The following is a 12,013-nucleotide window of genomic DNA, read 5'->3' as shown; positions in this document are numbered from 1 at the left end:
CGGGGGCTGCTGGATCTCCTGGGCCAACAACGCAAGCCGCCTCAACTTTCTGATTGAGAAGACATCCACTGGCAGTATGATCAGGTTCATTCTCGTCCAGGTGAGCCCGTCTCCCACTACCACCACCCGCGACAAACACCTCATTGGTAGGTAGAACCGACAAGGCAAGACGCGTCTATCCAAGTGGTACGTGCCCTACGATGATGACGAGAAGGTATGTGGACCATCTTGGCAAGTGTGCAACCAGTTCACCCCGTCGCAGGTCCGACTGCGCGGAGAGGTACACCGGCTGGTCGCCCCGCGGGACCAGAAGTATCAGTCGAACTTCGTAGAGGTGTGATGCTCTGCCTAGTTGGATGTGTGGCTCATGTGGGCTACAATCAGTTCCGGAACCACAAGCTCGTATACCGCCGCTACGCCGGTCTCTTCTTCTGCGTCTGCGTAGATGCGAACGACAATGAGCTCGCATACCTCGAGGCGATCCACCTCTTCGTTGAGGTCCTCGGTATACCAGCAATCTTCTCCGAACTAAGGCAACTCTCTGACCTTAGGCATAGACTCGTTCTTTGACAATGTCTGCGAACTGGATCTAGTCTTCAACTTCTACAAGGTCAGTACCTGCCCATAGACACGACGAGATAGGGCCTCTGAGCACACTTACAGGTGTACGCTATCCTCGACGAAGTATTCCTCGCGGGGGAGATAGAAGAAACAAGCAAGGACGTCGTCCTAGCACGGCTTGAACAGCTCGAGAAGCTGGAGTAGCCGCGTGCCTCAGCTTCTCCGTGTATCGGTATATGCTGCCATCGCGCTCGCTACTGACTCGAGTTCTGACTTGGTGCGATCGGAATGCGCACTGCAGGTTTGTATTGTATATTCGCTCCACGATGCGCCGCCATGTAAATTCGGCGGTACGGACGTATTGGATTGTGTATCTGCTCCGGTTGATGACTCTGCCTGCGAACGGAAGGGAGATTCCGAGCTCCGCCCACGGTAATATGTACATGTGTCTGCATCGTTCCTCATCGCTTCACAGCCCACACATCATGTTGCGCTCACTTCTGCAAAGCGTTCAGGTGCGTCACTTAATACCTAACTCCTCATGGGTGATCTGAGGTACTTACTCCCAAGGCTCGCCCTTGCACTAGGCAACAACTAGCAATGTCTCGGACATTTGCTTTGTCCATCGTCAACGTGCCTATTGTATGACTTCTGTATCGTTTAGTCACCGCGACACCGTTCGAGTGCGTAGACTGTACGTCACTAACATCGAAATCTTATCAGAAACCGAACACGTTGTGCCTTCTTGCCTTCCGACGAATCTGCACACTGCAGTGAGACTTTCCAAATGAGCGATGTTGACTCTACGTGGGTCGATCAATATGGTCGTCCATTGTCTTCCAAACGCGGTGTCATGCCTCGGGTCCTCGACACGTATTTAACAGCGCACAACCGATGCTGCGTATCCCCAGGTATCCAGCCTTGCTTCACAGACAAACGGTGCGTCAATCATTCCTAGCTAAGCAATCAGTAGTCACGGGCACTCATGGTGATGCCAACAGTACCGTTCACCAGACTCTGGGGCCGTCCTCTTCGCGCAATGACCGATGTCGTCGAAGAACAACTCAAAACATTGCAGTCATCGATTGTCAACAGGCCTCCAGTCTGTTTCGGCACTCTCCCCATATCGGCCGGTCAGTGCGAACTGTTCTACGGGAAGAGGGGCTCAGTCCAGTAAGTCCTCCTGGTGTCCTCGACCTGCGCGCCGTGCCACTGACACCCGATCGGACAGGCGCCTGAACTTCGCCACTGCGACGGAGGACGAGTTGAAGTCCCTGTCAGCGATTTGCGACCGGGCCACCTTCGGCGTGAACCAGGAAGACGTATTGGACGAGTCGTACAGAAAGGCTGGGAAGCTCGATGAATCGCATTTCTCCATGAAGTTCAATGCCTTGGAGGCTGGGCTTCTCGACGTCGTCAGCACGGAACTGTTCGAAGGCATGGGAGCTACTCGGCCAATACGTGCCGAGCTGTACAAGCTGAACGTGTACGGTGCGGACTCATGGTTTGAGCACCGAGTTTGCATTACGGAGCGCTGACTCGTTCTCGACAGAGGAGGGTTCGTTCTTCAAATCCCACGTGGACACTCCCCGCGAGGAGAACATGTTCGGCTCGCTGGTCATCACCTTCCCCACGAAGCACGAAGGTGGTGCGCTCACTTTTCGGCACGAGGGCGGAGAGTGGACGGTCGACTCCGGCAGGCTCATCTCCGAGAAAGTAGCGCCCTGCGTCGTTTACACCGCGTTCTACAGCGACGTCGAGCACGAGGTCCTTCCTGTGACGTCGGGCTCTCGCGTGACGGTGACATACAACCTGTACTTTGTCCCTCAGGACGCGCCCTTCGACAGACCTGTCGGGGACCCTATCCCAGCTCATCGCTCTGGTCTAGAGTCCGCGTTCAGGGCCCTCTGGACGACCCGACGTTCCTACCTGCAGGCGGCCGTCTGGGCTTCGGACTGCACCACCAGTATCCGCTTGATACGTCGAGGGGCAAAACAAGAAAGACAAGAAAGCGAAAGCACACCGGCGACGACGAGCAGAAGCGAGCGCAGCTGAACGCTCTGCAGAAGTTCCTCAAAGGAGGAGACGCCGCGCTCAAGCAGCTCTGCGACGACCTCAAGCTAAAGAACTTCCTCCGCGTCGTCTACCGGGGCTTCGAAGGGTACAAGAAGGAAGCAGTCGACATCCTCTGCAAGCAGGTCGTCAGCTTCGACGACGAGACAGTGGAGGGATCATTGGTTGCCCACCTCCGTTACGATTACGGAGCCAAGCTGCTCACTGACACGCGGTTGAGAAGCGCGACTGAAGGTGGCATGGGTCACTCACGCGCCCCGGGTGAACTTCGTCAAGCAGCAATATATGGCATACGGGAACGAGGCGCAGATGACTCATGCGTATTTCCGAGTCTGTCTGTTCGTGAAGGTCGGTGCTGCGGGGTCGCGGGAGACGATTGATGACGACGGCGACGGCGACGAAGAAAATGACGACAACGACGAAGGTGAAGAGGAAGAGGAGGCGGTGGAGGCGGAGGATGATGCCACTGAGGGAGATGAGGGAGAGCAGTGAGCACCGAACGACCGCGACACCACTCACTTCATAGTTCACTGGTTACAACGCCACAGAAATGGCTAAAGGCTTACGCTGCACCTTTTGTATTTTCTAAGTACCATAGTGTCCACATCGAACCTTCAGGCTTCAAGCGTCGTGGTCCAGTAACCTCCTGCTCAGTGGCAGTACTTGCTTAAAGTTCTTGAGTTATGATTTCCGGTACCGGTACTTACTTACTTCAAGGCATCATCGACGCGGTCAGGTGACTCATAGGCGTAGATTTAGGTTTGAATCGAAGTCGTGTTGCTGCAGCCTGCTGCCGTCGTCCTCGTGTTTATGTAAGTGGTCGCTTCCGGTGCAGCGATACTTTTCCAGCGATGTTGACTCTGCGTTGACTCTGCGTGGGACGCGTTTGATTTGTTGACCACTCTGCATGGACACGATGCCGCGAGTGAGGCCTGAGCTTAGCTTCAACGCTTGAGCCTCGTCCGACATCGTCAGTGATTCTGCGGCAAGAAAGGCACTGTCGGTAGGGACTCTGCTGATGCGGCGTCCGACGAATCAACGGCACTTTCCCGATTGAGCGATGTTGACTCTGCGTGAGTCGATCTGGCAACAATCTTCCTCCTCCCCCCTGTTCTCTCCCAAATGCGGACGCCAGGACTCTGACGTGGCGCATAGATACTTCGCCCCCCTAGAATGTATATAAAGCGAACGATGGGTCCCAGGTAGTCAACTTCTCCCCAACTTCTCTCAGAGACAAACGGTGCGTGGTGAACTTACCCTAGCTCACTCGGTACAAGCCTAAGGTACTCATGCCAGTGACAGTGCCTTTGTGCCGTATACCACTGGCAGAGTCTACGCGTGCGAGATGACCAGTATCAAGGACCTCCTCCAGACGTTGGCGTCGTCGATTGATAATAGGCCGCCAGTGTGCTTCGGTTCTCTTCCTGTATCGACGAACCAGTGCGAGCTCTTCTACGGGAAGAGAGATTCAGTCCGGTAAGCTCTTCGAGTGTCATCGACCTACATGCCACGCCACGACACCTATTATTGAGGCGTTTGAACTTCGCCAACGCATCGCAGGACGAGCTTAAGTCTCTTTCAGCTAGTTGCGACAGGGCTACCTTTGGCGTGAACCAGGCAGACGTACTCGACGAGTCCTACAGGAAAGCTGGGAAGCTTGACTCGTCGGACTTCTCCATGCAGTTCAATGCTGTGGAGACTGGGCTACTCGATGTTGTCAGCACGGAACTGTTCGAAGGCAAATGGGCCGCCCGGCCAATCCGCGCCGAACTATACAAGCTGAACGTGTACGGTATGTACCTTTGGCCTACCAGTGATCGCCGAGTATGTGTTAACTCGACGCCGACAGAGGAAGGCTCTTTCTTCAAGTCCCACGTAGACACTCCGCGCGAAGAGAGTATGTTCGGTTCGCTGGTTATCACCTTCCCGACGAAGCACGAGGGCGGCGCACTTACTTTCCGCCACGAGGGCGGAGAGTGGACGGTCGACTCCGGCGGGCTCATCTCGGAACAAGCAGAGCCCTGTGTCGTCTATGCCGCCTTCTACAGCGACGTCGAGCACGAGGTTCTGCCGGTGAAGACGGGATGCCGCGTCACGGTGACGTACAACCTGTACTTCGCACAGGACGCCCAGCCGTTGACCAGACCTGTTGGAACCCCTATCCCCGCTCATCGGTCTGCGTTGGAGTCTGCGTTCACGGTCCTCTTGGCCAAACGGACGTTTCTACGTGATGGAGGATGTCTCGGCTTCGGATTGCACCACCAGTATCCGCTCGACAAGTCGATAGGGAAGCGAAAGCAGCTCAGTGTTCTGCAGCAGTTCCTCAAAGGAGGGGACGCTGTGCTCAAACAACTCTGTGATGACCTCAAGCTGAAGAACTACCTGGGCGTTGTCTACCGGCGTCAAGAGAATTATTCGAACGACGTGGTGGATATCCTTTGCAAGCAGGTCGTCAATTTCGACGGCGCAATGGTGGAAGACTCGTTGGTCGAGTACCTTCGCGACGAGTACGAAGGCCAACTACTCACCAAGACGAAGTTTGACAAACCTGACCTGGACGTGACGTGGGTCACTGATACACCTCAAGTCAACTTCGTCAAGCAGCAATACATGGCGTACGGGAACCAGGCGGAGATGACGCATGCGTACTTCCGAGTATGTCTATTTGCGAAAGTTGGTGCTGTGGGGGCGCGTGAAACTGCTGGACAATGAGTAGTACATTCTGCACCGGACGGTCATTATTCTGATTGGTGTATCCCGGCATCAACGCCCAATGGTCTTACTGTAATGTGACGGACGTGTATGCAGTGAGTACTGTACGGCTGTCTCAGCTAATAAAGTAAGAACTAGCTCCTCTAAAGCTTCGAGAATCCTAGCCAAGCTTCGAGCGTTCAAACGTTCAAAAGTTCAAGCTCATGATCAAGACCGAGGACGAGGACGAGGAGGTTGAATCTGAGATCTGAGATCTGAGCGCCGCGAGCGCTGGCAGGCGTCGGCTCAGACTGGCCACTGGCCACTGGCACTGGCAGTGAACGTTCCAAGCTTGGAACACAAATTCGACTCTCACATCGCGCCATGCACATGCCTTACGGAACGCTGATACTCTCAGAACACAAGAAAAAGACAGCCAGTGTATCTGTGGTCTAGAAAATGTGTTTCAAAGCGCACCTATATGACTGTGCTAAACTCAGGTCCGCGGGACACGACATCCTGAGGACTGGTCTCAGCCCAGCTGTATTCGGTGAAGGGGCGATTTTTATGTTGCGATGTGTACACCCGTGGCCAAGATGGTAGAAATTGCGACTATGCATCAATGACTCGGGACAAATTGAAGGTACTCCGTTGAGTTCCTGACTGGTGGTTGTGACTGAAATATAGCATCAGAGTCGATGATAGGTTTATACATCCTGGTTTGCTTGCTACTGCAATGTCCGGAGCTTACGATGCGTCTTCCGAAATCTTCTCACTCTATTCTCATCCACCTATGACACGGGCTAGTACATGCAGCCAAGCCAGCAATCCACTAGTAACGCCCATGGATGAAGGTCTTGTTGGCACAGCCGGCAAATTCGAGCGTACGCATGGAATAACTGCAAATGCGGCCGACGGAGTACATATTGCGTCAACCACCCCTGGGTCTAACGGACAATACCTCACTCGCGAGTCTGCACTACAGATCATTAGCGAGGAGCCTTATGGGCCGTATTTCTCTCTTCCAAGAGACCCTTCAACGGATTCACCATCAGCTGGCCTCTCGCGGCGGGGAACCACCAAAGAGCTCATTGGTCGTTTCGAGTCTATGTCACCCACGAAAGCTCCGTCGGGTCATCGACTAGAAACACCCAGCTTACGTCCCGGCGCATATCCTGCAATCGAGAAGACAAACAAGCGCTCGCCCATACGACAATCGATCCGGAGCTTCCTGTCGGTTTTCAAAAAGAGTACTGGCAAGACTGCCGGGGAGCTCTCCACTGTTGCTGGGCGCGTAGGCGGGCAAGTGCTCCAAGAGCGTATCAACTCTTCGCGAATAAGCGTATCTACTTCCCGCGACCGTCCTTCGACGCTTAGCGTACCGCGAGTCAGTGAACTTGAAATTCGGGGGCCTCTCAACATATGCAAGACACCTATCTCGCCTACGACTGCTCGCCACTCTGGGCCGGTTCTCTACCTGTCTCGCCCACCGACGTCCTCTGCGGGTTTACACCCGGTCTGGACGCACTGCACGGCGATGCTGCACAGCACTCACCTCCTGCTAACTTCGGAGACTTCGGGCGGTCACCCTTCAACGAACATCATCGCATTCCGGGAATGCGCCGATGTGCGCTCGTTATCCTCGACGGAACTGGACCCGAGCGAGCGAGCGATGTTGCCGTCGCAGAGCGCGGAAGGTGGTGACCGTCAGGTCTGGAAGATATTTGAGCTCCAGTTTGAGGGGCGGCCAAGGGAGAAGCTCGCTGTCCGCTCCGTCGGAGAGCGAGCGGCGTGGGTGAGCAAGATATGGTATGTTCCTCGCGGACTGCTCGTAGGCTATGCTCACGACGCTACCAAGGGATGCAATACTGGAAGCCCAAGAAGAGCGAAGTGAGGCAGCAAGCATTGCGGTCAGGCGCACCCAGTCCGTCATGGCCGCCAGCAATGGAGCTGAGAACACCACTGGCACTGACCCTCGCTCAGCTGCAAGCGGGCGTAGCAGTGCCATGTCTGCTCGCTCGACTATCACAGCAGGATCTACCCTCAACGTGGACCGTGCTCTCCCCGACATCCCTCAGGCTTCCGAGAAGCCGTCAGCCCCGAAGCTTTCCATCCAGATCCCGTCTAGTTCCATTCGTCCCCTCACCTCTTCCGGCGCTCCTAAGCTTTCTCCGCTTCCACGCCCACCCACAACGCCTAGCAAGACACCCACAACCCCGACGCGTAGTCAGAGCCCATCCATCATGAATCTCGACAAACGGTCCATGGTCAGGCAACGGTTGGCACAACTGGAGAATCCGACCGGAAGCCCGTCACCTGTGCGAGGATCTCCCTTGTCCGCCGCATCGCCAACGGCTTCCCGTGCCAGATCTCTGCGATACGGACCCGACAGCAGCGGCTTGCATCGCCAGGCTACCTCTGCGTCTGGAGTCATGGACTCGCTCGTCGATAGCTACCGCGACACACCGATTGACTCGCCGCTCTCTGCGTGTTCAGGCCGTCTGACTTCCGTCGCACCTTCTAGCCCAGCACGCACTCCCGCGACCTCCACCTTCCTCAAACCTCCGCCCCTCGCCCAGGACCTCTTTTCACCTGCGTCGAGATACTCCTCGGACGACGAAGTCGTGATCCGGCCTTCCTGACTCCAACCCAGGCCCCGTCAGAGGGTGGCGTACCAAGTACGGCTAGGCGACCTATGATTCGACTTGATACGGATGCAGGCTCCATGAAGACACCCGTCGCTGTTAGGGAGGAACGCGGGATCTCTCACACGTGCCTGTGCACCTGCGCGAGGAACCTCGGAGCTGCCTCCTCCGCTTGTCAGGGTGACTTTGAGGACGAACCAGGACGTTGCCCCCGATTCCTCAGACGACTTGTGAGCGGAACCAGAGCCCAAACACTCCGGTGGCGAGGGCGAGATCTTCCGAGAGGAACAGGAACTCTGACACTCAGCCCGCCGACTATGGAGCGCTAGGGGAGATTCAAAGCAAGGTGAATGCGATCTTGGACCAAGTCTCCCGACAGGGGAGAGCTAGCGCGACGGATGCCATCGACCTATCCAGCGTTTTCACCAAGCTGGATGAACTTCGGCTCGAGATCCAAAGTGGAGCACATGGAACGACACAGTCCCCCACTGGCCTTGCTAGTTCCGACAAGCTGAACGAAATGCATATGAAATTGGAGGCTCTGGCGACTCTGTGTCAGAACCTGCACGACCGTGAGCCGAGCGCTGGTCAGCCTACGGGCGATAATGGAGAGGTACGCCGCGATCTGTACTTGTTCAGGCGCTCTACTCATCTAACTGCAGGCCGCGGAAATCCTATCCTTGCTGCAAGGCGCCCAAGAACAGTGGTCATCACATACGGAGCAGCAGACCGACAGCATCCGCTACCTGAACGAGCTGAACTCGGTGGGTCACCGTGACTTACACTTCCCGCTGAGAACGGAGTATTGATGGCTTGCTGTAGTGGCTCGAGGCTTTGTCAACCACGGAACCTCCCAGATAGAGAACGTCGCAGCGGGCATTCAGATGCTCTGCAAGGAGCTCGGGCCCGTCGCTGAGCTCCAGGAGCCCGCGGAAGACGGCCAGGAACGCCTCCGCAGGGCAGTCTACTGGCGGATGTCCGCAAGCTCTTGGTTGAGGCGAAGGGCAAGGAGGAAGGCTCGGTTGCCCTCCATGCCGCCGTCAACGGCCTCATTGCGGCCGTGCACGAGGACCTCAAGAAGAACGCTGAGGCGCGGAACATGCTCAGTACGTGGTCAGTTCATGTCACTGTGGCGTAGTTGTTGACGATCGTCCGCAGCGACTGAGTCGGTAGTGGGTCTCATTGACCGCCAACGACAAGACCAGGAGCGCATGCTGCGCTCGCTTGGAACGGGTAGGCACGGCAGTCTGATCACATGTCCCGGCTGACCAGAGAGCACCAGAGCTATCCAACGAGATCCGGGGGGAGCGCCTCCGCTTCGTCGAAGCTATGAAAGAGGCCACCCAGATCAACGTCCAGAGTGAGCGCCCCCCTTTCTCTCATTCATAAGAGTCGACTCACCCAACACACAACGCCCCAGTGCACGTCGAGCACTTCAAGAAAGAGCTCACGCGTGAAGTGATGCTCATGACGCAGGAGGTCAGCCGTCTGCAGCGAGAGCGGCAGGGGTTGGAGCAGCAGATCGGGGACCTCTTCGCGTTCTACTCGAAGCAGAAGCAGGCGGGTGCACAGCTGTTCCCGCCGCAACAGCAATCGCGGACCCAGCACCATGGGCGGTCTCGCTCTGCTGGCCCACCGACGCCCGGAGCGCAACCGTTGCCAGTGCCAGGACCACCGGGCCCTGTATGGTGAGCCCGCATGGAACACGAAGGCGTCCCTTGCCTACTCCGAGTCCGACGTCTGCACGTCGACCCGCGTCGGCTTTTGCATAGTGAGTCCTGGCCGATGTGAGAGCGCTCCACGAGTGTATACGCTTTCCACCCCAAAAACATGTTATACACTGCACATTCAACACTTCATGAGCAATATGTATGCAATAAATACTAGATCTACAGTCCTTGCTGCCGACAGCGTACGTGACCACGGTCCGGCGCCTATACTCTGCAGTTGTCGAGATTGAAGATGAGTATGTCTCGGCCCCATCTTGACGAGTTCGTCCATGACGTCCGCTATGCGCTTCTTCTCGACCATGCTGCTCACCGCGACCCACGCCTCGTCCTCGAGCGGGCTGATTGTGGGCGCACGGCGGCCGGGCGTATGGTGGTCGCGTCGTGCAGCTTCGCGCGGGTGATGTTGTACTCGCAGACGACGTACTTGCCCGCGGCGACAACGCCGGCGATGCGGGCGGTGATCAGCTTGATGAGCGGGTCGAGCGACTCGTGCTTCGGCGTGCTCGACTTGATGAGCACCGCCTCGGTCTGCAGGAGCGTCGCGATGGCGTGCAGGCCCGCCGCGCGCATCGTATCGCCAGACTCTGCCGGCAAGGATAAGTGATGCGCCGAGCGACGACAGAGACCACTGCCTCCGGTTTTATCGTAGGTACGCACCTACGAGATCAACTGCAGAGGACGGCATGAGCTTCGGAACACAGACGGATCATCGGCGCGCAGGGGCAGTACATACCGATACCGTCAGCGAGCCCGAGCGCGCACGCCGCCTCAACACTGCCGCCGACGTATTCAATCCTCGTCTTCTTGTCGCCGACGAGGCCGAGCTGGTCGTCGAGCCTCCCGAAGTACTCGCCAGAGAGGACCTCGAAGGAGGTAACGACGCGCTTGCCCGTGAGTTGCTCGACGGACTGGACTGGCCCCGCCTCCGGGACCTGCACCTGCAGCGCGCATTTGCCGAAGTTGAGCGGGAGGACCTCGGTGACGTGCTGCTGCATTTGGGACTCCTTGATCACGTCCTGGCCGGTGATCCGAGGTCGACGTTACCCTTCCCGACGAATGAGGGGATGTCGGACGCGGGTAGGAAGACCCTGGTAGGTGGTGAGGACAGTGGACGGCCTAGCCAAGAGGTGCCTTACAATGCCATGTTGTGGTTCTTCACGAGACATACGTCTAGCCGGTGGTCCTTACGGAATGGATGTCGGCACCTGCAATGGTGTCAATGCTCAGTAAAGCGTGTCAGAGACGAAAGGCGTTCACCTGCCAACAGTTCCAAGCACTTGTCGTGCAACCGCCCTGTAAATCAAGAGGATATTGTCTGAAATCTGCCCTTCTGCCAGACACCACCAGATCCCGACCTTTCTTGGGGATCGCGAACAGAAGTCGGCCGTTCAGCGCATCGACATCTAGCATGGTTCAGCGAGCGGGTTCGGCGAGCACTTCGGGCCCTGACGCACTCATTTTATGAAGGGTTTTTGCGGCAGGCGAGAGTGCCGGTGTGTGAGGGTCTGATACGCGCGGTGAAGCACGCCGAGATGGAGGTAAGCGTCAAGAAATACGGAGGGTGGGTGTCGAGTCAATCATCAGGCCAGAGAGACCCAGCCACAATTTGCCGCGGAGACGATGAGATCAGATCGAAAGGCCGCAGGCGCTCACTCCGATCACTCGGTGACGGCCCGGCCCGTGTTGCCGAGTGATGGCCGCAGGCGGCTGTGCCAGCTCGGCGACTTCGGTTCCACGCCCGCACCGTTCGTCGTGATCATCTCACCGATTTACCATCATGGCGAGGTGCTTTGGGTTATGTCTCGCTGGGTCTGTGTATATACATAACCTGGCTATGGAAGAGTGGCTTATCTATGCAGCCTCTGGCACATTTAGGCTTGCGATGGGACGACTGTAAGGGTCAACGTTATGAAAGCTGGTGGTAAAGCTGCCCGGTAAGTCTATTCTCGCATAACCTCGTCTCTTGGAATTCGTTCTAATCTGCTCTACACAGAGATATACAGGCCAAGCGGCGAACAGCCTTCCCACTTTGCCAGGTAGAAAGCTCGGGCGCCCCGTTACTTCCTGCAGGTCGGACTTGGATCGACGCCACGTATGTATCGTGCCCTTCACAACTCTCGGTGCGGATACGATATGGCTGCTAATTCAAAGAGCTCAGGTAGCCTCTTCACCACAAAATCGTATAGCATGTACCAGCTGACAACGAGCAAGGTCCATCTTACTTTATCCGCGTCAGGGTGACCGAACCTTCCAGCTTCAAGGATGACTTCTCCTCTTTAGCAGTGTCCACCGCACCACATGAGGGCGCCGCAT

At 56.6% G+C, this 12,013-nt stretch overlaps 5 protein-coding genes across 5 annotated transcripts; 4 read left to right on the top strand and 1 right to left on the bottom strand.

Annotated features, from left to right (window-relative positions):
• Positions 1-76: 76 nt before the first annotated feature.
• Positions 77-765, top strand: B0H18DRAFT_882044 (clathrin coat assembly protein ap17; the record flags this gene model as incomplete). The annotated part of the gene is made up of 6 exons (XM_048040878.1): positions 77-100; positions 155-214; positions 263-334; positions 385-505; positions 552-610; positions 664-765. The coding sequence occupies 6 exons, from the start codon at positions 77-79 to the stop codon at positions 763-765; spliced, it is 438 nt and encodes a 145-aa protein (XP_047889490.1).
• A 479-nt stretch (positions 766-1,244) lies between these two features.
• On the top strand, positions 1,245-2,735 carry B0H18DRAFT_639608 (uncharacterized protein). The gene is made up of 4 exons (XM_048038904.1): positions 1,245-1,500; positions 1,563-1,734; positions 1,793-2,052; positions 2,114-2,735. The coding sequence occupies exons 2-4, from the start codon at positions 1,601-1,603 to the stop codon at positions 2,614-2,616; spliced, it is 897 nt and encodes a 298-aa protein (XP_047889489.1). The 5' UTR covers positions 1,245-1,500; positions 1,563-1,600; the 3' UTR covers positions 2,617-2,735.
• Positions 2,736-3,753: 1,018 nt separating this feature from the next.
• B0H18DRAFT_1106704 (uncharacterized protein) lies at positions 3,754-5,488 on the top strand. The gene is made up of 4 exons (XM_048032690.1): positions 3,754-3,874; positions 3,937-4,110; positions 4,167-4,426; positions 4,484-5,488. Exons 2-4 carry the CDS (start codon positions 3,980-3,982, stop codon positions 5,344-5,346), a joined length of 1,254 nt encoding a protein of 417 aa, XP_047889488.1. The 5' UTR covers positions 3,754-3,874; positions 3,937-3,979; the 3' UTR covers positions 5,347-5,488.
• Positions 5,489-6,169: 681 nt separating this feature from the next.
• Positions 6,170-9,662, top strand: B0H18DRAFT_1122581 (uncharacterized protein; the record flags this gene model as incomplete). Its single annotated transcript, XM_048034537.1, has 11 exons — positions 6,170-7,134; positions 7,184-7,949; positions 7,979-8,097; positions 8,150-8,200; positions 8,262-8,583; positions 8,633-8,738; positions 8,793-8,878; positions 8,929-9,076; positions 9,129-9,203; positions 9,253-9,330; positions 9,391-9,662. The coding sequence occupies 11 exons, from the start codon at positions 6,170-6,172 to the stop codon at positions 9,660-9,662; spliced, it is 2,988 nt and encodes a 995-aa protein (XP_047889487.1).
• A 156-nt stretch (positions 9,663-9,818) lies between these two features.
• B0H18DRAFT_1086692 (ATP phosphoribosyltransferase) lies at positions 9,819-11,917 on the bottom strand (the record flags this gene model as incomplete). Its single annotated transcript, XM_048032075.1, has 9 exons — positions 9,819-10,028; positions 10,055-10,284; positions 10,434-10,716; positions 10,740-10,788; positions 10,837-10,853; positions 10,889-10,905; positions 10,958-10,993; positions 11,056-11,103; positions 11,902-11,917. The coding sequence occupies 9 exons, from the start codon at positions 11,915-11,917 to the stop codon at positions 9,819-9,821; spliced, it is 906 nt and encodes a 301-aa protein (XP_047889486.1).
• Between the last annotated feature and the right edge of the window lie 96 nt (positions 11,918-12,013).

Source organism: Fomitopsis serialis (genome assembly GCF_022376445.1).
Source record: "Fomitopsis serialis strain Sig1Antser10 chromosome Unknown B0H18scaffold_79, whole genome shotgun sequence".
Classification (NCBI taxonomy): Eukaryota; Fungi; Basidiomycota; class Agaricomycetes; order Polyporales; family Fomitopsidaceae; genus Fomitopsis; species Fomitopsis serialis.
This window is presented reverse-complemented; position numbering and strand designations above follow the sequence as displayed.